The 26,515-nt window shown below is 35.6% G+C and overlaps 1 protein-coding gene across 1 annotated transcript in view; it reads right to left on the reverse strand.

The window, feature by feature from the left end:
- Nucleotides 1-26,515, reverse strand: part of LOC142346251 (uncharacterized) — a 240,673-nt gene that overhangs the window by 192,840 nt on the left and 21,318 nt on the right. The window contains exons 6-7 of the mRNA XM_075398767.1: nt 19,738-19,947; nt 433-570 (exon numbers count right to left, since the gene is read on the reverse strand). Of these exons, the coding sequence (XP_075254882.1) occupies nt 433-570; nt 19,738-19,947 (348 nt within the window). The remainder of the gene's footprint in view (nt 1-432; nt 571-19,737; nt 19,948-26,515) is intronic.

Here is a 26,515-nt window from a genome sequence, read left to right on the forward strand (position 1 = left end):
ACTCAATCTAGGTTACAGTTTAAAAACGCAATTACATTTAGGAACACATGAGTACGCATAATTAAAACGAGTTGCTTCGTATCTCATGTGATTGTGGAACCTTATATCAGACAATATCATTTAGAACTGATAAAATTTCAGACATATCATTATTATACAGACCTAGGATCTTTTCCGTTTGTGCCCCCCCCCCAGCTTAGTGGGTGCATATTATTTGCAACCCCCAGATGCACGTGCAATATTTTTACATAATGATTTACTATGTAATGACACGTGCTCTGTAACTGGGGGGAGCATAACGTACTGGGGGGCGGGGGGGGGGGGGGACAAACGGAAAAGATCCCAGACCTATGTCAAGACAAGATCAATTTTCTAAAAGTTCTCACATTACCGTAAAACTTTCATGCCTAAAGAAACAAAGTGGTTAATCACCTGAGGATAATAATAGCCGCTCAGTTGTCCACAATGGGACATTTGGCCTTCGGGTGTTCCTTCAAATGTCATTGCATGTTCTGGCCCCCAATCCAAATCTACTGGCTTCTCAGGTTCAGGCTGTTGATTTTGAGCAATCTAAATATTTACCACAAAAAGAGTGGTGAACAATTTCAGATAAACAATTTAAATAATTTCAGTTGAAATTCTATTGATTCAAGCAACCGTTTTTAGAAAATCCCTTAATAAACATAGAATCACTAAACAGCCTCCCCAGCTTGAACTCGAAAAATCAAAGAAAAAAATTGCAATGACATATATGTTAAAAATGGGCCCTAAACCTAAAAATCAAAGCCAACACCTGACTGCTTGGATCAGGAACAAGTTAAATGAAACCGACCTATGTCGGTCTAATTATTCTCAAACTACCGGCGAGCCGTTTCCTTTGGTAGAAGCCAGCTGGGGATCGAAACAAATAACGAACTGAGTTAATGTAGCAGCTGATCAAAGCAGTATGTTAAAGCGATGTAAAAAAAACTATGTTTTTTTAGTTTTTAGAAACGTCAGATAGTTTTCTTTTCATTTCACTTGACTAGCTCTATCAAATACAGACATCATTTTATTATATTTTTTTCTGAATTGTAATTTATGTTAATGGGAAACCTAACTCCCATTTTGACCGTAATCGTAACAAGCTTTTTGAAAAAAAATGAGTCTTTTGAGATCCAGTAAATTGTCATGCAATAATACTCTTAAGTTTGAAAAAAATGGGCATCGGCTTGCATTTTAAAACAAGCCTAAAATTGGCAAAAATTTTTTAGCAAAATTTAGCAACTTTCGGTATGGAATTACCGAAATTATTTAGAATACCATTTCACCAAAAGGAACAACACGACGATCTATAAATTTAGAACCTTTTCATAAAAGTGAAAAAAAAACTTTGTAATCAAAACCTAAGCTCCGATACAACCTGTTATAAAGTGTAGTCGAAAAATGCGTTCATTCGAAAAATGCGTTCAATCGATCATTGGATTAATTCATTCTATTAACAATGGCAGAAAACGCAGAGCTTTAATAGAAGTAATAAAATATGAAAAATTAAAGGCGACACAAATAAACAGGCCGCAATTTGAACTAACTAGGTAAACAACTTTTTATTGATGCGAATCTATTAAAACTAACTCCAATAAAAAAAATCTTGCAGAGTAAAAACACATAAATTTCTAAATATACGTCTAAAACGGTTAAATGAACTCAAAATAACATCTGAAAGACTAATCACCCTCAAAATTGTGTTTAACACTCCCAACCGATCAATTGATTGCAATTAACCATTTGAAATGATAATATTGAAACTGCACATAAACTGCTTTTAAACAAAACAATAACTCTTCTCTGTGCAAAAACAACTCTATTAACTCAAGAAAAGGTTTTTGACGCCTACATTTTCTCTCTCTCTCTCTCTCTGTCTCTGTCTGTCGCAGAAAAAGACTTATGAACACAATGAACAATAACTCTATCTCTTTTTACTGTTGTTCAATAGATTGGCTGAAAGTATAGTTTTAACTGCCGGCATTGATTTTTTCATGTTGTTTCAGTGACACTTAACCAAATCAGAAAAACTTAGCAAAAGTTTTAAAAGACGAGGGGTCAAATTCTACGAACCCTTCATATCATGAATTTTTGTCTCATAAACTGCTTCGGAGAATTGCGTGTTTAGAATAGAAACTAATGTACCAAGAGGCTCTAAGGAAACTGAATGACCTCTGGTTTCCATCTGTTCATTCCAATTTTGGGGACTAAATTTTAACAAGGTCAAAAGAAAAAATTGATCAATCGAAAAAACTCAATAAAAAGACTGCTGCACTGAAATAATTGCGACAAACTTTCTTTGAGAGCCATAAAAAACTTACTTCGAAAAAGCAATTTAAGTGGGATGTTGCAAATCTTGGGTCTCTCCAATTATAGCCCCCCGCTTAGTTTTTAGGTGACCTACACCCCCCATCGTAGTAATGGGGGGCTATGAATTCATGGGGGCTATAAGGGGAAAGACCCCAAATCTCTGATTACGCCCTTCACACCATGAAAATTTGTCCATTAATTAGTTTTGGTGAACAACAGAATTAGGTACAAGTGAGCCGTAAGGCTCTAAAAGAAATCAATGCCTCCCATTTTAACCAGTCTATGACGTTTTTGAGAACGAAAAGAAGTCGAATGGTAAGTCAAAAAACCATCAGGTGAAATTTAAATTGATATCACAAAAAATTGCATTAAAAGAATAGCTTGACTAAAATATTTGTTTAAAATCTTTGTTCTGGATCGATTAATAACGTTCTACAGCATTTTTTAGCATCGTTTAACTTATCAAGTTGTTTGAATGAAACAATATGATCTTAACCGACTAACGTCGGGCGAATTGCTCTCAAACGAACACCGAGCAGTTGGCTTAGTCAGTAGCAAGCCACGGCTTAGAGAAGCTAGTTTTAGCTTAATTGAAGTGACGTAAAGTGAGGATAATATAAGATGACATCACGCCACATCACAACAGCTGAAAAACGATATCAATAGAAGAGTTAAGGAAAGAAAGAGAGAGAGAGTGTGTGTGTGTGAGAGATAAAACGTGAACAAGGTAGAGAAGGAATGAAACCCAAACGACAGATAGAGATAGATAAATTTATTTTTTTTCGATGAGATTCGACTGCAGCCTCTAGTTTTTTAGTCTTGTTAGTAATTAAATAATATTGAAAAAAAACGGGAAGTGCCAAAATTCAACAGTTTCCAAATTTCGCTGTGAAAAGATAATCAAAACCATTTTTATCTCTGGAGTTGTTCTGTCATGAAAGCCGTCTCAAAGACTTGAAAATCTTCGTCGGCCAGTAAAGATTGTTAAAATCAGAAATTGGACAAAAACCAAAAGTCTTCATTTATTTTTAAAACGAAAGCAAATTTTAACAAAATCTCGCTAAAATTTGTGATATTAACATCTTTAGAACCAATTCATGGTCTTAAGAGAATATGAAGTATCTCAATTACAATCCTTAAATTTTTGGCTCATAAAGATCCGTTGACTTGAAACATAATAATTTGTCAATAATTGGAAAAAAAAAGTTTTATCAAATATTGCTAAAACTTGAACCATTAAGATATTGATAAGCTTTCCATTAACTCAACAAACTGTGCAACAGCTTACTATCAAAACTCGAAGGATGTCCCTGGGCGCCCGATGCAGGAAAAAAACCAAAAACAATAAAATTTTCACAACAAAAGCTTGGAAAACTTGCAAAAAACGTTTTAAGAAGTTGCTTAAATTCGTTATATTGAAATCTCCAAAAACATTTTATTAAATCTGGAAACTAGTATTATTTTATCAGTAATCTATTATTTCCCTGATACAAGAAAAATATCAAGAAAGATTGGAAAAAACTTGAAAAATTTTAAACAATTGCTTCCAATCGTATTATTCCAATCTCGAAAATTTTCCCATTACATCTAGAAACTATGTAGTAACTATTATCAAACCCTAGAGAAGATTCCTTGGCTCCTGAGGCTTGAGAAACTTAAAAAAAGACCATCAAAATCAGTTTCATCAAAAATTTGCTGGAATTTGTAATATTAAAACGTTCAAAACTATTCCATTGCCAATAAACATTTCAGTATTTTATTTAAACCCTTAAGGTTTTCTGACCTCTGAGGTTTAAAAAACTTGAATAATGACAAAAAAGTTGTTGAAAAATGCTAAAAATGAAGTTGAACTCTTGAAAAACATTGCATTACCTCTACAAACTGTAGAGTAACCTGTTACTTAACCCTAGAGGAGCTTCATTGGCTCTTGAGGCTAGAGAACCTTAAAAAATGACAATTTTCAAAATATTGAAAAAATTGATTGTTTTATCAAAAATTGCTTACATTTGTGGTATTAAAAAGTTGCAAACTTTTCCATATCCAGTTAAATATCACTGTCTTGCCTTTCTAATGTGTTATTGTCCAAAACTAGATCAGGATACGGTTACCAAATCTGACAAAATTTTTCGAAAAACTTGAAAAAAATTGAATGTTTTATCAAAAAATTGCTTAATTTCTGTGGTATTAAAAAGTTGAAAACTTTTCCATGCTTTATAAAAATTTTTCAGTAACTTGTTGTAAAGATCCTAAGGAGTTTTTCTGACCCCTGAGGGCAAAAAACCCTGAATAATAACAAAAAATTTTAAAAAAAGTTTAAAGTAATTGCAAATATCGCCTGAAATTTCTCAAAAACGTGACGTTAAAATTTTCAAATCCATTCCATTGCCACTAGAAATTATGCAGCAAGCTATTATCTAACCTAGAGGAGGGTCCTTGGCACCCAGTCCTGAAAAACTACAAATTACAACAATTTTCAAAAAAAAACTTTTTTATAAATGTTGAATTAATAAAACATATAGCTTTTAAAAAGGTCGTAAAAATTTATTTGTTGCAAAGGACTTTTATCAATTTTGATCAGCCTCAATTTTAGACTGGTTCAACAAAAAATTCGATGAATGACGATAAAACACGAAAAATTGCAACATTTTGGGCTCAAAAACTCAAACTTTTAGCCTTAAACTAAGGCCCTCCCGATAGCTCCATTAACACTAAGCACTGCAAAGACTACTAAGCGCTGCTAAGGGCCTCTAATGAAACTTTTTGCCCGTTGGGCGCCCACTGTTTTTCCGGTTTTTGGGGACAAAAAACCAAATGAGCCAGTCAATAAAATGGTCGAGCAAAATAATCACACAAAACATACAACAGGGATCAAAACTAATGCGATAATTTTATTTTGAGACCAATTTAGCCGCTTTAGAAATCAGCGTACTGTGGTCATTGTGGTTACAGCAGAAAAGAACAACTTTATGTTTTAAGTGTTGGGGCTTGTTAAGTCCTCTTCTAGGCCTAAAAAGAGTCACAGCACCAAATTTAATTTCATCTTTCTCTTTCTTAAACTAGTTCAAATCTAATTCAACCAACAGCTTTTTCGACAGTTTCTCCAGAAATATTTTTTTGTTTCGCTAAAGACTCGCTAAGATCCATTATTAGGGAAAAAGAGAAAAAAATAGTTTGTTTCTTTGATTGAGGCTATAATGAAATGAATGAATGAAAAACGTCATTAAAATCACTATGATTTCGATTTAATGGGAAGTCTCCTTAGAGGTAAACACCTTTCACTTGAGGGCTCATGTGAAAGTGCTTCAGAATATTGACTGATCGGTTAAGTTGAGAACTGTTTCAAAACAGCGTTATTGGGTTGTTATTTTCCAATTAAAATCTCCATTTGCTTCTGGGCTAGCTTCACTTTGCGTCCACTCTTGAAATTTATGTCTATTGAAGTCATGCCCAGATAGTATTTTAATAGTCTTGACCCATGAGACCTTACCAATTTTCCTAATATAGTAGATTTAAATTGAGGTACCTGAAACAGACCCAAGCTAATCCCTTTTGTACTCACAGACTGCGTATCTTTAACAATAAATAAAGGATTCAGGCTACCATTTGGGCAACTGTTTTTTATTGCTTTTGTAAATATTTAAAGATTCATTTTTTTTCTCGTCGTAAACATCTGATGCTACAGTCAGCTCAAATAAATCACCGATATGAGCTAATTTCAGTTCGAAATAAATAAATTTCATCAACTTTTTTTTCATATTGAAAATAGACAGTAATTGAATTTTTGATATACAACCATAAACAAGAAGACTACGTGAAATAATAGGTTCTATGTCAGCCTTGTAATACCAAATGAGAAAATTTGGTGAAACAATTTAACAAGATCTTAAGAAAACAGGGGCTTTTGTCACTAGCTTCTGTACAGGAAGCACGAAAGTTAGCGTATGATTATTTGCCATATCCAGTTAAATATCACTGTCTTGCCTTTCTAATGTGTTATTGTCCAAAACTAGATCAGGATACGGTTACCAAATCCGACAAAAATTTTCAAAAAACTTGGAGAAAATTGAATGTTTTATCAAAAAATTGCTTAAATTTGTGGTATTAAAAAGTTGAAAACTTTTCCATGTTTTTTAAAAGTTTTTCAGTAACTTATTGTAAAACTCCTAAGGAGTTTTTCTGACCCCTGAGGCGAAAAAACCCTGAATAATGACAAAAAATTTCAAAGTTTCAAATATCGAATTTCAGTAAGTAATTGCAAATTTTGCCTAAAATTTCTAAATATCGTGACGTTAAATTCTTGAAAACCATTCTATTGCCACTAGAAATTATGCAGCAAGCTAATATCTAACCTAGAGGAGGTTCCTTGGCATATAGGCATGAAAAGCTACAAATGACAACAATTTTCAAAAAAAGCTTGCAACATTTTTTCTAAATATTGAATTACCAAAACATATAGCTTTTAAAATGGTCAAAAAAACTTTTTCTTGCAAAAAATTTTTATCAACTTTGATCAGCCTGTTAGACTGGTTCAACAAAAAGTTTGATGAATGACAAAAAAACAAGAAAAATTTCAACATTTTGGGCTCGAAATTTCAAAATTTAGCCTTAAACTACGGCCTTTCCCATAGCTCCATCACACTAAGCACTTGAGATATTACTAAATGCAGCTAAGGGCCTCTAATGAAACTTATTGTCAATGGGCGCCCACTGTTTTTCCGGTTTTTAAGGACGAAAAACCAAATGAGTCAGTCGAAAAAACGGTCCAGCAAAAAGTCACATAAAGCAGACAAAAGGGATTAATATTATTGCTAAAAGTTTCTTTTGAGAGCAATTTAGTAGCTTTAAAAATCAACGTTCTGTGGACATTGTTGTTAGAAGAAAAAAGAACAACTTTGTGTTTTAAGTGTTGGGGCTTGTTAATTCCTCTGCAAGGCCTAAAAAGAGTCACAGCTCCAAATGCAATTTCATCTTTCTGTTTTTTAAATTAATTCAAATCTAATTCAACCACCAACTTTTTCAATTGTTACTCTAGAAACAATTTTTTGTTTCGCTAAAAAATCGATAATATCCATTATAAGGGAAAAAAGAAAGAAATAGTTTGTTTCTTTGATTGAGGCTATAATTATATGAATGAAAAACGTCATTAAATATCACTATGATTTCATATCAATGGGAAGTCTCCTTGGAGGTAAACACTTTTCACTTTAGGGCTCATGTGGAAGTACTTCAGAATCTTGACTGATCGGTTAATTTGAGAAACAACAGAATTGTTTCTAAACAACGTTATTTGGTTTTCATTTTCCAATCAAATTCTCAGTTTGCTTCTGGGCTAGCTTCACTTTGTGTCCACTCTTCAGCCTTATGTCTATTTGGGTCATGCCTGTATAGTAATATTATAGTCTTCACCCATGAGACCATACCGAGTTTCCTAATATAGTAGATTTCACTTGAGGTACCTGAAGTAGATCCAAGCTAACCCTCTTGTACTCACAGACTGCGTATCGTTAACAATAAATAAAGAACAAGCTACAAGTTGGCAACTGTTTGTTACTGCTTGTGTAAAAATTTTAAAGATTGAAATTTTTTCATATCGTAAACATCTGATGCTACAGTCAGCTCAAATAAATCACCGGTATGAGCTAATTTCAGTTCGTGATAAATAATATTCATCAATTCTTTTTCTGCATATTGAAAATAGGCAGTATTTGATTTTTTGATACACAACCATAAAGAGAAAGACCACGTGAAATAATAGGTTCTATGTCAGCCTTGTAATGCCAAATGAGAAAATTTGGTGATACCATTTGACGAGCTCTTAAAAAAACAGGGGATTTTGTCACTAGCTTCTGTACAGGAAGCACAAAAGTTGGCGTATGATTATTGACCATATCCAGATAAATAACACTGTCTTGCCTTTCTTATGTGTTACTGTGCGTTACTAGATCAGGTCACGATTAACCAATCTGTAAAATTTGCCGTTTTTATCAGAGCAAGCCCTTTGTTTTATACGGTTTATAGCATTAGCTAGCTCATTACTCAAATCAAAAATTTCATCTCTCCTGTTTGAACACAAGCAGGTTGTATCATTTTTTTATGGAAACCATAAACAACAGTAGTCCTAAAACTAACCCCTGAGGAACTGTACAAAGTACTAACCAAACCAGGAACAAGTCGTATTTAATTGAACACACCGATACCTATAATTTAAATACGACTTGAACCACTCATATGCAATCCCCCGCATGCTATCAGGATCTAGTTTCATTCAGAGTCTTTCGTGATTGACAGGATCAAAAGCTTTTCGCAAGTCCAATAAAAGCAATGTGTATTGTTGTTCCCTAATGCAAAACCTCTATGTTATTTCAAGGAGTGCGTGACTGTTGAATGACTCAAACAAAATCCGAACTGCTTGGAATACAAAAGTATATATTTATCAACAGAAGAGCAGACTCGATCATTTTAGGCCCATTATAAACCCTTGCTGACTTTGAGTAATAGAGAAATAGACTGATATGTTTGTCTATGCTGGTTTTTGTTCCTCTTTTTTTGCCTAGATGAAAAACTCGAGAGAACCTCAAGCATACTTGATAGACTCCTCTAAATTTAGTGATTCGTTGAAAAGCCCTAATAAATTGTTACAGGTAATCCGCGTTTCTTTAATTTAGCGAAGTTATTCCAACTAGACCTGTTGCCTTGTCTTGCAATTTCCAATTAAAATATTCTAATTCAAACAAGATCATTTGATACAAATATAATGAGTGATCACATCCAAATTTTTCTAAGGCAGTCATCTTGGAAAAAAAGAGCAATAGGGAGTCCAAATCTAATCATAAAATTGTTATGAAAAGCATTTGCTATTTCTAGTTTATCTGTATTTGTTTGATTTGAACAGTCAGACAAGAGCATTTGTGTATTCTGCTTTTGCTTACTACAAACGTTACCTACAAAATCTCTGAAAGTTTTAGGCTGCTTTAAAAAATTTGATTTAAAGTACCCTCAAAATTGTTTTTTATTGCTTGCCTGATTGCGTTCTTTGTGTTATCGCCTTGTTTTTCAAAGTATTATTCGTCATAGGGGCTCCTAGTTTTGCAAAAGCGCTTGAATAGTGCCGGGTTTTTTGTTTTTTTTTTCGTTCGCTATCAACTTTGTAGAATCTTCTCCATTTTTTCCAATAATTCGCCTCAATAGTGTAACTAAGAATTTTGTAGAAATTGCAGATTCGTTATTATTAAGCTCATAATGTTCTTTGTTAAGAATTTTTAGATAGGAGCTTTTTTGTTGGCATTTCGTGAAAAGCGGTAAAAAAGCGATAGAAAAGATGTCTATCAGGTTTTGAGAACGAAAAGTCGAATGGTTAGTCGAAAAACCATCAGGTGAAATTTAAATTGATATCACAAAAAATTGCATTAAAAGAGTAGCTTGACTGAAATATTTGTTAAAAACCTTTGTTTTGGATCAATTAATAACGTTCTCGCGTTATCACATCCTTTCTCATTTCGAACAGCATTTTTTAACATCGTTTAACTTATCATGTTGTTTGATTGAAACAATATGATCTTGAAAAATTACAGTATTATATTTAAACTCTGAAGGTTTTTTGACCTCTGAGGTTAAAAAAAACTTGAATAATGACAAAAAAGTGTTTGAAAAATTGCTAAAATTGAAATTGAACTTTCCGTCCATTCTTTAGCCTTATGTCTTTTTGGTCAAGCCTAGATAGTAATTTCATAGTCTTGATCCATGAGACCATACCGAGGTTCATAAAATAGTAGATTTTACTTGAAATACCTGAAACAGATCCAAGCTAAACCCTCTTGTTTTCACAGACTGCGTATCTTTAACAATAAATAAAGAATTCAGGCTACCAGTTGGGCAACTGTTTGTTATTGCTTGTTTAAAAATTTTAAAGATTCAGTTTTTTTCTCATCTCGAACATCTGATTCTACAGTCAGCTCAAATAAATCACAGGTATGAGCTAATTTCAGTTTGAATTCAATTTTTTCATCATATTTTTTTGCATAATGAAAATAGGCAGTAATTGAATTTTTGATATGCAACCATAAACAAGAAGACTAAGTGAAATAATAAGTTCTATCTAAGCCTTGTAATACCAAATGGAATATTTGATGATACCATTTAACGCGATCTTAAAAAAACATGGGCTTTTGTCATTAGCTTCTGTACAAGAAGCACGAAAGTCGGCGTATGATTATTGACCATATCCAGTTAAATCTCACTGTCTTGCTTTTTTATTGTGCTATTGTCCAATACTAGATCAGGATTCGGTTACCCAATCTGACAAAAATTTTCAAAAAACTTGAAAAAAATTGATTGTTTTAACAAAGTTGCTTAATTTTGTGGTATTAAAAAGTTGAAAACTTTTCCATGTTTTATAAAAAATTTTCAGTAACTTATTGTAAAGATTCTAAGGACTTTTTCTGACCCCTGAGTCCAAAAAACCCTGAATAACGACAAAAATTTTTAAAAAAAGTTTAAAGTAATTGCAAATATCGACTAAAATTTCTAAAAAACGTGACGTTAAAATCTTCAAAACCATTCCATTGCCACTAGAGATTATGCAGCAAGCTATTATCTAACCTAGAGGAGGTTCCTTGGCATCTAGGCCTGAAAAACTACAAATTAGATCAATTTTCAAATAAAATTGCAAAATTTTTTTTTAATCTGGAATTATCACAACATAAAGATTTTAAAATTGTCATAGAAAAATTATTTCTTGCAAAATACCTTTATCAACTTTGATCAGCCTCAATATTAGACTGGTCCGACAAAAAATTCGATGAATGACGAAAAAACGCGAAAAATTGCAACATTATGGGCTCAAATACTAAATTATTTAGCCTTAATCTACGGCCTTGCCGATAGCTCCATCACACTAAGCACTTGAAAGGTTACTAAATGCAGCTAAGGGCCTCTAATGAAACGTATTGCCCATTGGGCGCCCCCTGTTTTTCTCGTTTTTGAGGACGAAAAACCAAATGAGTCAGACAAAAAAACGGCCGAGCAAAAAAATCACAAAAAACATACAATAGGGATTAAAACTATTGCGATAAATTTTAGTTGGAGACCAAATTAGCAGCTTCAGAAATCAGCGTACTGTGGGCATTGTGGTTACAACAAAAAAAGAACAACTTTATGTTTTAAGTGTTGGGCCTTGTTAATTCCTCTTCTAGGCCTAAAAAGAGTCACAGCTCCAAATTTAATTTCATCTTTCTCTTTCTTAAATTAATTCAAATTTAATTCAGCCACCAGTTTTTTCGACTGTTTCTCAGAAATAGTTTTTTGTTTCGCTAAAGAATCGCTAATATCCATTATTAGGAAAAAAGAGAAAGAAATAATTTATTTCTTTGATTGAGGCTATAATGATATGAATGAAAAATTTCAGTAAATTTCGCTATGATTTCGAATTAATGGGAAGTCTCCTTAGTGGTAAACACCTTTCACTTGAGGGCTCATATGAAAATGCTTCAGAATATTGACTGATCGGTTAAATTGAGAACTGTTTCAAAAACAGCCTTATTGGGTTGTTATTTTCCAATTAAAATCTCCATTTGCTTCTGGGCTAGCTTCACTTTGCGTCCACTCTTGAACTTTATGTCTATTGAAGTCATGCCTAGATAGTATTTTAACAGTCTTGACCCATAAAACCGTACCGAATTTCCAAATATAGTATATTTTACTTGAGGTACCTGAAACAGACCCAAGGTACCTGAAACAGACCCTTTTGTACTCACAGACTGCGTATCTTCAACAATAAATAAAGGATTCAGGCTACCATTTGGGCACCTGTTTGTTATTGCTTGTGTAAATATTTAAAGATTCTTTTTTTTCTCATCGTAAACATCTCATGCTACAGTCAGCTCAAAGAAAAATTATTTCTTGCAAAATACCTTTATCAACTTTGATCAGCCTCAATTTTAGACTGGTCCGACAAAAAAATCGATGAATGACGTTAAAACACGAAAAATTGCAACATTTTGGGCTCAAAAACTCAAACTTTTAGCCTTAAACTAAGGCCCTCCCAAAAACATCTGATGCTACAGTCAGCTTAAATAAATCACCGATATGAGCTAATTTCAGTTTGAAATAAAAAATTTTCACCAATTTTTTTTCAGTAAATAGACAGTAATTGCATTTTTGATATACAACCATAAACAGGAAGACTACGTGAAAAAATAGGTTCCATATCAGCCTTGTAATATCAAATGAGAAAATTTGGTGATATCATTTATTAAGATCTTAAAAAAACATGGGCTTTTGTCATTAGCTTCTGTACAAGAAGCACGAAAGTCGGCGTATGATTATTGACCATATCCAGTTAAATATCACTGTCTTGCCTTTCTAATGTGTTATTGTCCAAAACTAGATCAGGATAATGTTACCCAATCTGACAAAAACTTTCAAAAAACTTGAAAAAAATTGAATGTTTTATCAAAAAATTGCTTTAATTTGTGGTATTAAAAAGTTGAAAAAACTTTTCCATGTTTTATAAAAATTTTTCAGTAACTTATTGTAAAGATCTTAAGGAGGTTTTTTGACCCCTGAGGCCAAAAAACCCTGAATAATGACAAAAAATTTTTATAAAAAATTGAAAGCAATTGCAAATTTTGCTTAAAATTTCTAAATATCGTGACGTTAAAATCTTGAATACCACTCTATTGCCACTAGAAATTATGCAGCAAGCTATTATCTAACCTAGAGGAGGTTCCTTGGCATATAGGCCTGAAAAATTACAAATAACAACAATTTTCAGAAAAAAACTTGAAAAATTTTTTCTAAATATGGAATTACCAAAACAAATGGCTTTTAAAATGGTCATAAAAAATTATTTCATGCAAAAGATTTTTATCAACTTTGATCAGCCTGTTAGACTGGTTCAACAAAAAGTTCTATAAATGACGAAAGTATAGGGAAAGTTGCAACATTTGGGTCTCAAAATTTCACACTTTTAGCCTTAAATTACGGCCTTCCCGATAGCTCCATCACACTAAGCACTTGAAAGACCACTAAATGCAGATAAGGGCCTCTAATGAAACTTATTGCCAATGGGCGCCCACTGTTTTTCCGGTTTTTAAGGACGAAAAACCAAATGAGTCAGTCAAAAAAACGGTCGAGCAAAAAATCACATAAAACAGACAAACGGGATTAATACTATTGCTATAAGTTTCTTTTGAGAACAATTTGGCAGCTTTAAAAATCAGCGTTCTGTGGACATTGTGGTTAGACGAAAAAAAGAAAAACTTTGTTTTTTAAGTGTTTTGGCTGGTTAATTCCTCTGCTAGGCCTAAACAGAGTCGGAGCTCCAAATGCAATTTCATCTTTTTGTTTTTTAAATTAGTTCAAATCTAATTCAATAGTTTCTCCAGAAATAATTTTTTGTTTCGCTAAAAAATCGCTAATATCCAGTATAAGGAAAAATAGAAATAGTTTGTTTCTTTGATTGAGGCTGTAATTATATGAACGAAAAACGTCATTAAATATCACTAGGGATACATCACGTATCAATTTGAACTCTCCTTAGAGGTAAACACTTTTCACTTCATGGCCTTATGTAAAAGTGCTTCAGAATCTCGACTGATTGGTTAAATCGAAAAACAACAAAACTGCTTGAAAAACAACGTTATTGGGTAAGTATTTTCCAATTATATTCTCAATTTGCTTCTGGGCTAGTTTCATTTTCCGTCCATTCTTTAGCCTTATGTCTATTTGGTCATGCCTAGATAGTAATTTCATAGTCTTGATCCATGAGACCATACCGAGTTTCATAAAATAGTAGATTTTACTTGAAATACCTGAAACAGATCCAAGCTAACCCCTCTTGTACTCACAGACTGCGTATCGTTAAAAATAAATAAAGAATTCAGGCTACCAGTTGGGCAACTGTTTGTCATTGCTTGTGTAAAAATTTTAAAAATTCATCTTTTTTCTCGTCTCGAACATCTGATGCTACAGTCAGCTCTAATAAATCACAGGTATGAGCTAATTTCAGTTTGAATTAAATAATTTTCATCATATGTTTTGCATAATGAAAATAGGCAGTAATTGAATTTTTGATATACAACCATAAACAGGAAGACTAAGTGAAATAATAGGTTCTATGTCAGCCTTGTAATACCAAATGAGAATATTTGATGATACCATTTAACGCGATCTTAAAAAAGCATGGGTTTTTGTCATTAGCATCTGTACAGGAAGCACGAAAGTTAGCGTATGATTATTGACCATATCCAGTCAAATATCACTGTTTTGCCTTTTTATTGTGTTATTGTCCAATACTAGATCAGGATTCGGTTATCCAATCTGACAAAATTTTTCAAAAAACTTGAAAAAAATTGAATGTTTTATCAAAAAATTGCTTAATTTTGTGGTATTAAAAAGTTGAAAACTTTTCCATGCTTTATAAAAATTTTTCAGTAACTTGTTGTAAAGATCCTAAGGAGTTTTTCTGACCCCTGAGGGCAAAAAATCCTGAATAATGACAAAAAATTTTAAAAAAAGTTTAAAGTAATTGCAAATATCGCCTGAAATTTCTGAAAAAAAGTGACGTTAAAGTATTCAAATCCATTCCATTGCCACTAGAAATTATGCAGCAAGCTATTATCTAACCTAGAGGAGGGTCCTTGGCACCCAGGCCTGAAAAACTACAAATTACAACAATTTTCAAAAAAAAACTTTTTTATAAATGTTGAATTAATAAAACATATAGCTTTTAAAATGGTCGTAAAAATTTATTTGTTGCAAAGGACTTTTATCAATTTTGATCAGCCTCAATTTTAGACTGGTTCAACAAAAAATTCGATGAATGACGATAAAACACGAAAAATTGCAACATTTTGGGCTCAAAAACTCAAACTTTTAGCCTTAAACTAAGGCCCTCCAGATAGCTCCATTAACACTAAGCACTGCAAAGACTACTAAGCGCTGCTAAGGGCCTCTAATGAAACTTTTTGCCCGTTGGGCGCCCACTGTTTTTCCGGTTTGTGGGGACAAAAAACCAAATGAGTCAGTCAATAAAATGGTCGAGCAAAAAGTCACATAAAACAGACAAACGAGATTAATACCTTTGCTTCAAATTTCTTTTGAGAGCAACTTAGTAGCTCTAAAAATCAGCGTTCTGTGGACATTGTGGTTAGAAGAAAAAAAAACAACTTTATGTTTAAGGTGTTGGGGCTTGTTAATTCCTCTGCTAGGCCTAAAAAGAGTCACAGCTCCAAATGCAATTTCATCTTTCTGTTTTTTGAATGAAATCAAATCTAATTCAACCACCAACTTTTTCAATTGTTACTCCAGAAATAATTTTTTGTTTTGCTAAAGAATCGCTAATATCGATTATAAGGAAAAAAAGAAAGAAATATTTTGTTTCTTTGATTGAGGCTATAATTATATGAATGAAAAACGTCATTAAATATCACTATGATTTCGTATCAATGTGAACTCTCCTTTGAGGTAAAAACTTTTCACTTGAGGGCTCATGTGAAGGTACTTCAGAATGTTGATCGGTTAAATTGAAAAACAACAGAATTGTTTCAAAAACAACGTTATTTGGTTGGTATTTTCCAATTAAATTGTCAATTTGCTTCTGGGCTAGCTTCACTTTGTGTCCACTCTTCAGCCTTATGTCTATTTGGGTCATGCCTGTATAGTAATATTATAGTCTTCACCCATGAGACCATACCGAGTTTCCTAATATAGTAGATTTCATTTGAGGTACCTGAAACATATCCAAGCTAACCCTCTTGTACTCACAGACTGCGTATCGTTAACAATAAACAAAGAATTCAAGCTACCAGTTGGGCAACTGTTGGTTATTGCTTGTGTAAAAATTTTAGAGATTGAAGTTTTTTCATATCGTAAACATCTGATGCTACAGTCAACTTAAATAAATCACCGGTATGAGCTAATTTCAGTTCGAGATAAATAATATTCATCAATTCTTTTTCTGCATATTGAAAATAAGCAGTATTTGATTTTTTGATACACAACCATAAAGAGGAAGACCACGTGAAATAATAGGTTCTATGTCAGCCTTGTAATGCCAAATGAGAAAATTTGGTGATACCATTTGACGAGCTCTTAAAAAAACAGGGGCTTTTGTCACTAGCTTCTGTACAGGAAGCACAAAAGTTGGCGTATGATTATTGACCATATCCAGATAAATAACACTGTCTTGCCTTTCTTATGTGTTACTGTGCGTTACTAGATCAGGTTACGATTAACCAATCTGTAAAATTTGCCGTTTTTATCAGAGCAAGCCCTTTGATTTATACAGTTTATAGCATTAGCTAGCTCATTATTCAAATCAAAGCTTTCATCTTTCCTGTTTGAATACAGACAGGTCGTATCATATTTTTTGAAAACCATAAACAACAGTAGTCCTAAAACTAACCCCTGAGGAACTGTAAAAAATACTAACCAAAACCAGGAACAAGTCGTATTTAATTGAACACACCGATACCTATAATTTAAATACGACTTGAACCACTCATATGCAATCCCCCGCATGCTATCAGGATCTAGTTTCATTCAGAGTCTTTTGTGATTGACAGGATCAAATGCTTTTCGCAAGTCCAATAAAAGCGATGTGTATTGTTGTTCCCTAATGCAAAACCTCTATGTTATTTCAAGGAGTGCGTGACTGTTGAATGACTCAAACAAAATCCGAACTGCTTGGAATACAAAAGTATATATTTATCAACAGAAGAGCAGACTCGATCATTTTAGGCCCGTTCTGAACCCTTGCTAACTTTGAGTAATAAAGAAATAGACTGATGTGTTTGTCTATGCTGGTTTTTTTTCCTATTTTTTGCGTAGATGAAAAACTCGAGAGAACCTCAAGCAAACTTGATAGACTCCTCTAAATTTAGTGATTCGTTGAAAAGCCCTAATAAATTGTTACAGGTAATCTGCATTTCTTTAAATTAGCAAAGTTATTCCATCTAGACCTGTTGCCTTGTTGTCTTGCAATTTCCAATTAAAATATTCTAATTCAAACAAGATCATTTGATACAAAAATAATGAGTGATCACATCCAAATTGTTCTAAGGCAGTCATCTTGGAAAAAATAGAGCAATAGGGAGTCCAAATCTAATCATAAATTTGTCATTAAAAGCATTATCTATTTCTAGTTTATCTGTATTTGTTTGATTTGAACAGTCAGACAAGAGCATTTGTGTATTCTGTTTTTGCTTACTACAAACGTTATCTAGAAATCTCTGAAATTTTTGGGCTGCTTCAAAAAATTTGATTTAAAGTACCCTCAAAATAATTTTTTATTGCTTGCCTGATTGCATTCTTTGTGTTATTGCCTTGTTTTTCAAAGCATTATTCGTCATAGGGGCTCCTGGTTTTGCAAAAGCGCTTGAATAGTGCCGGTTTTTTTGTTCTTTTTTTCGTTCGCTATCAACTTTGTGGAATCTTCTCCATTTTTTCCAATAATTCGCCTTAACAGTGTAACTAAAAATTTGGTAGAAATTGCAGAAACTATTGTTCAGATTCGTCATTATTAAGCTCATAATGTTCTTTGTTAAGATTATGTAGATACGAGCTTTTTTGTTGGCATTTCTTTAAAAAGCGGAGAAATGATCAATAATTCCCAACTTTTCGACACCAGCTCGTGTTTAGTAATTAATATCGTGCACAACATGATCAAAAAGGGGTAATGTACTGAAGGAATCTTTAGTAGGTTCATTTATCTCATTGAGAGAAACCAAACTTTGCTTAGATGTCCAAACATTTAGATACAATTGAAATATAACATAGAAGACCAACGTTCGTATCATCCATAGTGGAGCACGGGCTGTCAAATTCACTTACTTTCTTAAGAAAATCTGAAAATCACGTAAAAATCAAGTTTTACTGTCTGATGGGGATTTATATATGCAAGCGACAAAAAACTTAATTCCAGTTTTGTAATGCATTTGGCGAAGATAGCCTTCAAATCGGTTGGCAATTTGATTTCTTCAAACCAGATCAATTCATGCAGAAAAAAAACAACGCCATTATTTCGGTTTTGCCCTGTTTCTGCAGAAGTACATTAAAGCCTGGAATACAAAAAACTCTTAAATCCGTGTTTCCATTCAGTCTTGCTTCACTTAAGCAGATTACACTTGTGTATCTGAGCCTAAGTTCTCCAAGTATGTATACAAAACATCAAATTTTGGTAAATTGATCGAATACTCAAATGGAAAAAGCACTCATTTCCGTTCCTTTTTTCATTTTGTTTTCGAAAAGTTTTCTCATCTTCAAATAAGACAATTTAAACTTTCCTTACATGAGGATATAGCGAAGGCTTGACCACATTTATAGAGTTCAGCCAATTTTTTGAAGGTTATCTTTTCATTTTGATTAATCACAGTTTCTAAATCCTCTTATTTCCGTAGTTTAGCAGCAATCTTTGGTACCAATGATATCAAGTAATCGATGATGTAGATTTGGTGTCTGTCTGCTCTCAGCATCCTTTTGTTTTTTTTTATCTCAAACTTTGTTTCACGCCTGACAACTTTTACAATCAAAGGTTTTTGAACGCTTCTGCTGAGAATCCGATGGAACACGCACTAATATCTGTCTTTTTAGTACTCACTCCAACCATTTTTGCCTCATTTATCACTTCCGGGTAGAGGGTCCTCGTCTTAGTCCTCATCAGATCCAGAGATCCTGATGTTGTCTCTGTAATCCAGCTGCTCATTTGCATCCGTCTGGAGTAGAGAAAATAGCTGATTACTTCGTCTGGCTTGGAATTGCCCTCAGTTGTGTCGCTTTAACCGCCGCGCAAAAGCCACACAGAAAATGTCTCTCCATGAAGCCTCATGATATCAGCTTTGATAGCCAGGTTGGCACTCCTGCTGGACAGTGATTACCATCAGGAGCAGTGCCAGTGCAGCCAAACAGGTGCGTCATCCCATCATCATCTCCATCTGAGGTTGATTCAGTTTTCGTTTTTGCTGGCATCTCAATAATCTTAAACTATTTAATAAGTTTATCACGACAATTAGGCTATAAGGAATTCCCGAAGCAGTGATGCGATGCCTTAGAGGCTGTCAAAAGGCTGTGAAAATGGGAATATTCTGTGCCACGCAGGGGATCTCGCAGTTTTTTGCCTTTTGTAATAGAGAATGTTATTCTCTCGCATCTGCTGCTATTTCAAGCAGAGTGGCTGTTTGTTTTTCTTCAAAGATATTTATAATTACCATCATATCTTAATATTTTTACAATTAACTTGGTACCTTCTATTTCAGCTATTTCCACCTTTACTTTCCGCAGTAGTTTCGTCAGTTGACAACGTTATGTTCTAGGTTGATGACTATGGTATTTCGACGGCAATTGTCTACATTTTAGCTGAACAACTTGGCTTTAATAAGTGAACAAAGGTAACAGTGAATGACTAACAGGTGTCTGCACTGTTGGTGGTTGATCCATTTGAATTTGTTGCACCGGTTGAGGTGATTGCTGCACTGGTGGTGTTGGTTGTTCTGGAGGCGGTTGTTGTTGTTGTTGTTGTAGGGGTAGTTTTCGTTTTTGTGAGTGAGATCGCTTTTTGCTTGGTGGTTTCAAAAACTGTTCACGACTTTCAACTGCAGCCGGAGGTGCCATTACTTTCTAGAAAACATGGAGAAGTTATTTAAAATATTTCTTTTTGTGTATAAGTATGAGCAATTTGAGCAAAATGAAGCTTAGAGCTATAAAGAACTATTTTACAGACCCCATCAAGAATTGATTCATTCGCATTTGGTTTCCGTCTATGTAATTATCACTAAGTTTATGTGAGCAGTTAGAATTTCTTTTTCAGATAGGGTTTTTAGATTTTTATGTTGATGGCAACTTTTGCAAAAGAATTGAATAACTCGCGCACTAGCGGTAGCAATAATTTTAATGATATTTGTAATGTGGCGGCTGAGCTCACTAACTCAGAAATCAAATTGATTAGCGCTCCAAGGTCATTTCAAGCAGTTGAATTTAGAATAGCATGACAAGCGAAATTTAATGCTACATTCTACTGAAGCCATACGGATTTGTTCACTTTGTTCAACATTTATATTTAGTATCTATTATTAGTACACAATCGTCATTCATGAAGTTAAACTATAACTCAAACTCGAACTACCTCAACCACCAGCGAAACAATACTACGACTTAACAGTATTGCATCAGATTCTTTGCGATTGGATTGCGAATCAACCTGTTATTGATACAGAATATTCGACAAAACTTCTACATGGTTAACAAATTTCCCATGACATCAAATTTACACTGAAAAAGTGACGTTATGGAAAAGTGTTCACGTTCTGTCGACATTTTTATCTACAACCAATCAACAGTTGAATTTGACATGTAAATCCACGTGACTAGCAGCATAAAAGGAGCTTGAAAAACTACCAAAAATCAGTTGAAATTGGCAATTTTGGTTATATTAAACTGACACACAGTGCGTATTGAAACACACTTTCTTGAGCGGTAAACTACTGGTTACTGTGTCTTGCTTCTGTAGATCATATTAAGGATTGTACAGCTTTAACTTAACTTTGAATTGTGAAAAGAGAATTTACTTTGATATTCTCAAGACTTTCTTTCTGAGGAACGAAGTTCCTAAGTAAGAGAAACTTTGTGCCAAGCATAAAGTCAGTTTCTCTTACTGGCTTTAACGAAGCCTAGTGTAATTCACTGATTGCGTTATTGAGCAGTTGAGTGCGCCGAGAAGCACAAAGTGCGAACTTGATTACTTTTGTTAAATTTGATTATCGGGAAAAAGTCTCCGAAAATATTAAGAAATCGGGGACGGAAATTATTTGCGCTAACCAGTAGCTAGGACAGTCACCAAGAGCTGAACATAGGGATTTTGCAATTTCAAATTATAACTTGAGTTATTAACCAAAACAACAAAAAATTCGATTGTTTCAACTTAAGTTTTTTTGTTATTCTGAGAGAAACAAGTTTGTTATACAGCAAAGCTGAGCGATTCGTCAGCAGGAGTAATATAACAACAAGTAAAGCAACGGTAATCTACAGTATAGCGGATAATACAGTTAACAAAAGTTAATTGCAAAAAACACAATATCCGGACAGAATTGAAACCGCTGAAACGAACTGGGCGGTGTAAAGTTTTCCTTGACCTTGATAGGAGAGCAGCCGTTACATTGGTCCGCCGACCCGGACAGTGGAAGGCAAACTGCTGTCCAATATGATTAAGAGATTGCCAAAGGCCACTTCAAAAGAGAATCAAACAAATCAACAGCAACAGGCCAGTGAGGCGAACAGAAGAGTGCAATTCACCAAACACGTTGAAGAATTGACCTCATTTAAACGGAACAAGCAAAGCAAACAGCAGCCAGGCAATTCGAGCACAACCAGCAGAGAGGAGCTTCAATCAACAGCTCACAGGTATGACAAGAGACTCCGAGACTTAGTGGAAGAAGTTAACACTAAAACAGGGATTGGCTACAAAATAATTGAAGATTCAGATCGACCCAACAAACTATAGATCCTCTACCAACAGACTGTTCAACTATTAGAGGAAGAAATGCCCAAGCAACTGCAGCGTCAAAACAAGCTTGCACCCTACCCAACAAGTTTTGTTGAAGAACATCTGAAAGAAGCAAGGAAGTGCAAAGCAAGTTTAGACTATCATTGGCTTGCCTATATAAGCAAAGGCACGCAACCAGCAATGAATGCAGAGCAAAGCAACACAACTCAAGCAGTGAATGACAGCGAGAGCAACAACAACTACCCAACGGACAACCCAGTTGCTCAAACAGTGCAAAATGGAGCAACAGCAAGTGGCCAAGAGACGGAGAATGTTTCGGAAACATCTTCAGCAAAGCAAAGCGCGAGGAAAAGATGAAGAAATTCGATATCAAATTCGAAACCAAGATGCGACTGGAACAGCAAAGGTTCGAGCGGAGGAAGCTAGAGCTAGAAATGCAAATGAAGGAACTGGAAACCAAGCATCAACTGCTGGAGGAAGAGCTTGAGCTAGAGCGCAAAGTGAAGAGAACAGCATTAGAGAACGATGATGCTCGTTCCCAATCAACTGGTGCTCGCGACAAATCATCCTTCAACTGGACCCTAAAAAAGAGAGATGTCTCAGACTGGGCCAGCAGGATCGACAACCTTCTAACACCAGAACGATCAACAGCTCGCTTCGAAGTGACCCCTGAAGTAAACAGGCATAGTCACTTCTCACAATATCGCTGTTCACGAGACCGATCCTCAAGTGTTGAAGACCGGGACGTTTCCCCCAGAGTTGGTCCACTACGATACAACAGTGGGTATGCAGGTAGCAGTAACCTACAAGAGCTAAAGTTGAACAACTTCGACGGAAACCCTCTCGAATGGCCGGAGTGGTCTAGTATGTTCATTGCTACAGTAGATCAACGACCAATACCAGACTCAGAGAAGATGAGCCATCTGAAGACTCTACTGACAGGCAAGGCAAGGTCAGCAATCTCTGGAATGGGCTATTCTGGACAGTTCTATGGTGCTGCATGGAGTATTCTGGAGAGGAAATTTGGAAGACCTCTTGTGATCATTGATGCACAGCTGGAGAGTCTTCGCGAAGCAAGTCAGATGAACCTCACGACTCAACAGGTCTGATCGGTTTCTCAATTATTGTTTCGAATTTTGTGAATTTGCTCAAAGAGTACAAGCAGATTGGTGATCAGCAATCAAGCTCGACACTGTATATGGCAGTAGATAAGCTACCCCAAGTTCTCAAAAACAAGTGGTGGTTCTATGTTGATGATAAAGATGAAGATTGGCCTAATCTGATTATGTTTGAAAAGTGGCTTTCTAGAATAGCATTCGTGCACGAAAGGTTTTCAGCTTTCAAGGGAGAGCGAAGAGAGGAAGACCGAAGAAGCGCAAATAGAGACAAACGGTTCTCGAAAACATCGAACCTCAGTACAAGTTCGAACGTGAAAGAAACGAAGCAAACGCAAAGTGATCACTGTCCGCTAACTGATGGCACTCATAAAATATAGAACTGTCCACTGTTCAGGAACATGAGTGTGAATGGTCGGTACGCAGCAGTGAGGAAGCAACGCTTATGTTACGGATGTCTGGGCAAAGGACATGCAATCAAAGATTGTAAAGTCAATGCGTGCGGCATCAATGGATGAATCAAGAAGCACAACCAATTGCTAAACTCAGAAAACCAAATGGACGAGGGCAACACGCAGTCAACGTAAGCGCAGCAACAATCAACCAGATAACGAAGGTACTAGCTTTCTTCAGATAGTTCCTGTCTCAATACAGAGCGGTGGCAACAGGCCGAACACACACGCTTTCCCCGATCGTGGATCAACGGTTTCATTCATCGATCGAAGTGTGCAAGAGAATTTACGAGCCCAAGGCACCGATGTGACGCTCAACATAGCTGGCATACACGGAACAAAGGATCTGAAGACAGAAAAGTTTCCTCTCAAAATAAAGGGACTACATTCAAAAGTGCATTCAATCGAAGCGTTTGCACACCCGTAATCTCCTTGGGAAAAACAAACTACAACTACAATAAGCTGAAGCAAAGCTTCAATCACTTGAGTGTTCTACCCAACAAAAGCTTCAACTTGATGAAAGTTGGCATCATCCTTGGTCAAGATGCTTATGAGCTACAACGCCCATTGGAATACAAGATAGGAACACGAAGTGAACCTTTCGCCGTTCTAACAGAGCTAAGATGAGTAGTCAGTGGCCCCGTGACGGGCAAAAGAAGACAAAATGTTTGTCATTTTGCCATCACAGAAGATGTGAAAGTGGCTGAGAATATTCAAACTTGGTGGGACATAGAAACCTATGCTTCCAAAATCAACGTCGTCAGTCAGTCAAAGAAGGAACTGCAGGGACAGAAGATGCTAGAGAGCACGACGAAGTTCACAGGCGAGCAGTACGAAGTGGGAATGCTGTGGAGTGAATCAGAGCCAAACCTACCGAACAACTACAGCTCAGCCCTGGGTCAGCTTTACTCACTGGAGCGAAGATTCCAAAGGGACCCAAACTTGAAGAGTTTGTATCAACAGTCAATAGATACAGATGTAGAAAAAAGATTCGTAATGATATTGAGCGAGTCCCAAGTGAAAGGCACCTTCGGGAAAGAATGGTATTTGCCCCACCATCCAGTGCTAAACCCGAACAAGCCTGGCAAAGTGAGACGTGTTTGCAATGCCGCATCAAAGTACAAAGAAGTATGCCTAATTGATAAGCTACTAGTAGGACCTGATCTGCTACATGGCTGGATTGGAACAATATTCAGATTCCGTGAAGGACCAATAGCCCTAACAGCTGACATCGAATCGATGTTTCTACAAGTGCAAGTTCCCGTACAGGATAGGAGTTGCTTGAGGTTTTTATGGCGTCCAAGAACTAACGAACCTGTTCATATATACGAATATCAGCGTCACGTGTTTGGAGCTAAGATTTCTCCAACTTGCGCAAACCATGCTCTCAAGCGAGTGGGACTGGGCAACGAAGAAGAGTATCCAATAGCAACAAAGGCAATACAAAACAACTTCTACAGGGACGATTTCATCAAATCAGTAGAAACCCCCGAAGAAGCAATTGAAGTCTTCAATCAACCACAACCTCTTCTTTCACAGCATGGATTTGAATTGAAGAAGTTGATTAGCAACGACGATGCAGTTACCGAAGCAATCCCAGAGGACTTGAAGTCAATCAGCAACACGAAGCAATTCGAAGTGGAACCCAGTACGGAGGGATCCTCAGTGCTAGGGCTACAATGGACCGTTAATGATGATAGCCTTTAAGTATGCAGAGGTACCAACAAGGAAGTGGAAACCCCTATAACCCAGAGGAAGATTCTGTCACTGGTATCTTCAGTATTCGACCCCATCGGATTGTTTGCTCCGTTCAGTATTCACATGAGACGACTTCTGAAAGGCATCTGGACTAAAAATGGACAACATTGGGACTACGAAGTGGAGCCTAATGAAGAAGAAGAATTCCTGAGATGGAAAGAACAACTTCCAATAGTGGCTGAAACAAGCATCGATAGAAGGTACTTCAACAAAGAGAAGGATAAAGCCGAATTTCATGTGTTTGCTGACGCATCCGAAGACACGATGTGAGCAGTGGCTTATCTACGCTCACAACCAAAATAATACTCAGCTGATTTAGCATTTGTCATTGGAAAATGCAGAGTGGCACCGATGAGGCATCTTTCAATACCGCGATTGGAATTGCAAGTGGCAGTCATTGCAGTGAGGTAGAAAGAACAGATAGTCAAGGAACATGAAATGAAGATAAATAGTTGCAGTTATTGGTCAGACTCAGATACGGTATTGCAGTGGATACACAAATCCCATCGTAAACAACAAGTGTTTGTGGCAAATCGAGTAGCTGAGATACTAAATACAACTGATGTTTCACAGTGGAAACATGTGAGCGGTATCAACAACCCAGTGGACATTGGCACCAGAGCAATCAACATTGAGGAACTCGAGAGAAGTGAGTGGCTCACTGGGCTGGCCTGGTTAAAACGACTAGAAAGCGAATGGCCAGAGCAAATGAACCTAATCTTTGCATCAGATGAAGAGAATATACCCTCATCAGTATTCATGATACAGGCTGAAGAGAAGAAAGCTGTTATCCAGTGAGAACGATTCAGTAACTTCAACAGACTAGTAAATACAGTGGCATACGTACGACGAGCATTTAGCAAACACAAACCAGCAACACTCATAGTCAGCATCGAAGAAAGAGGAAAAGCAAAAGCAACAATCTTCAAGCTACTACAACAAGAACAGTTTGGGAAGAGATGAGACCTCTCAAAGCTGAAAAGGAAATCATAAAAGGCAGCAAAATCCTACAGTTCTCACCATTCCTAGATGAAGAAGGACTTATTCGAGCCGAAGGCAGAATAGGCAAATGTCAATTGGATTTCAATGCAAAGCATCCAATTTTGCTACATTGGAAACATCATGCGGTTGAATTATTCTTGCAAAAGGAGCACGAGGACAATCAACACGAAGTCACTGAGCATGTCAGAAACATTGTTCAGCAGAAGATGTGGCTCCTAGGAATACGAAACGCCTTAAGATCAATTAAGAACAAGTGCGTTACCTGCAGAAAGGGCAGAGCGCAATTGATAGCACCAGTAATGGCAGATCTACCCGAAGAACGGTTAGATGCTTCAACAGGCTTTACGAATGTTGGAGTT

The sequence above is a fragment of the Convolutriloba macropyga genome, chromosome 9, assembly GCF_964194025.1.
Source record: "Convolutriloba macropyga chromosome 9, txConMacr16.3, whole genome shotgun sequence".
Taxonomy (NCBI): Eukaryota; Metazoa; Xenacoelomorpha; order Acoela; family Convolutidae; genus Convolutriloba; species Convolutriloba macropyga.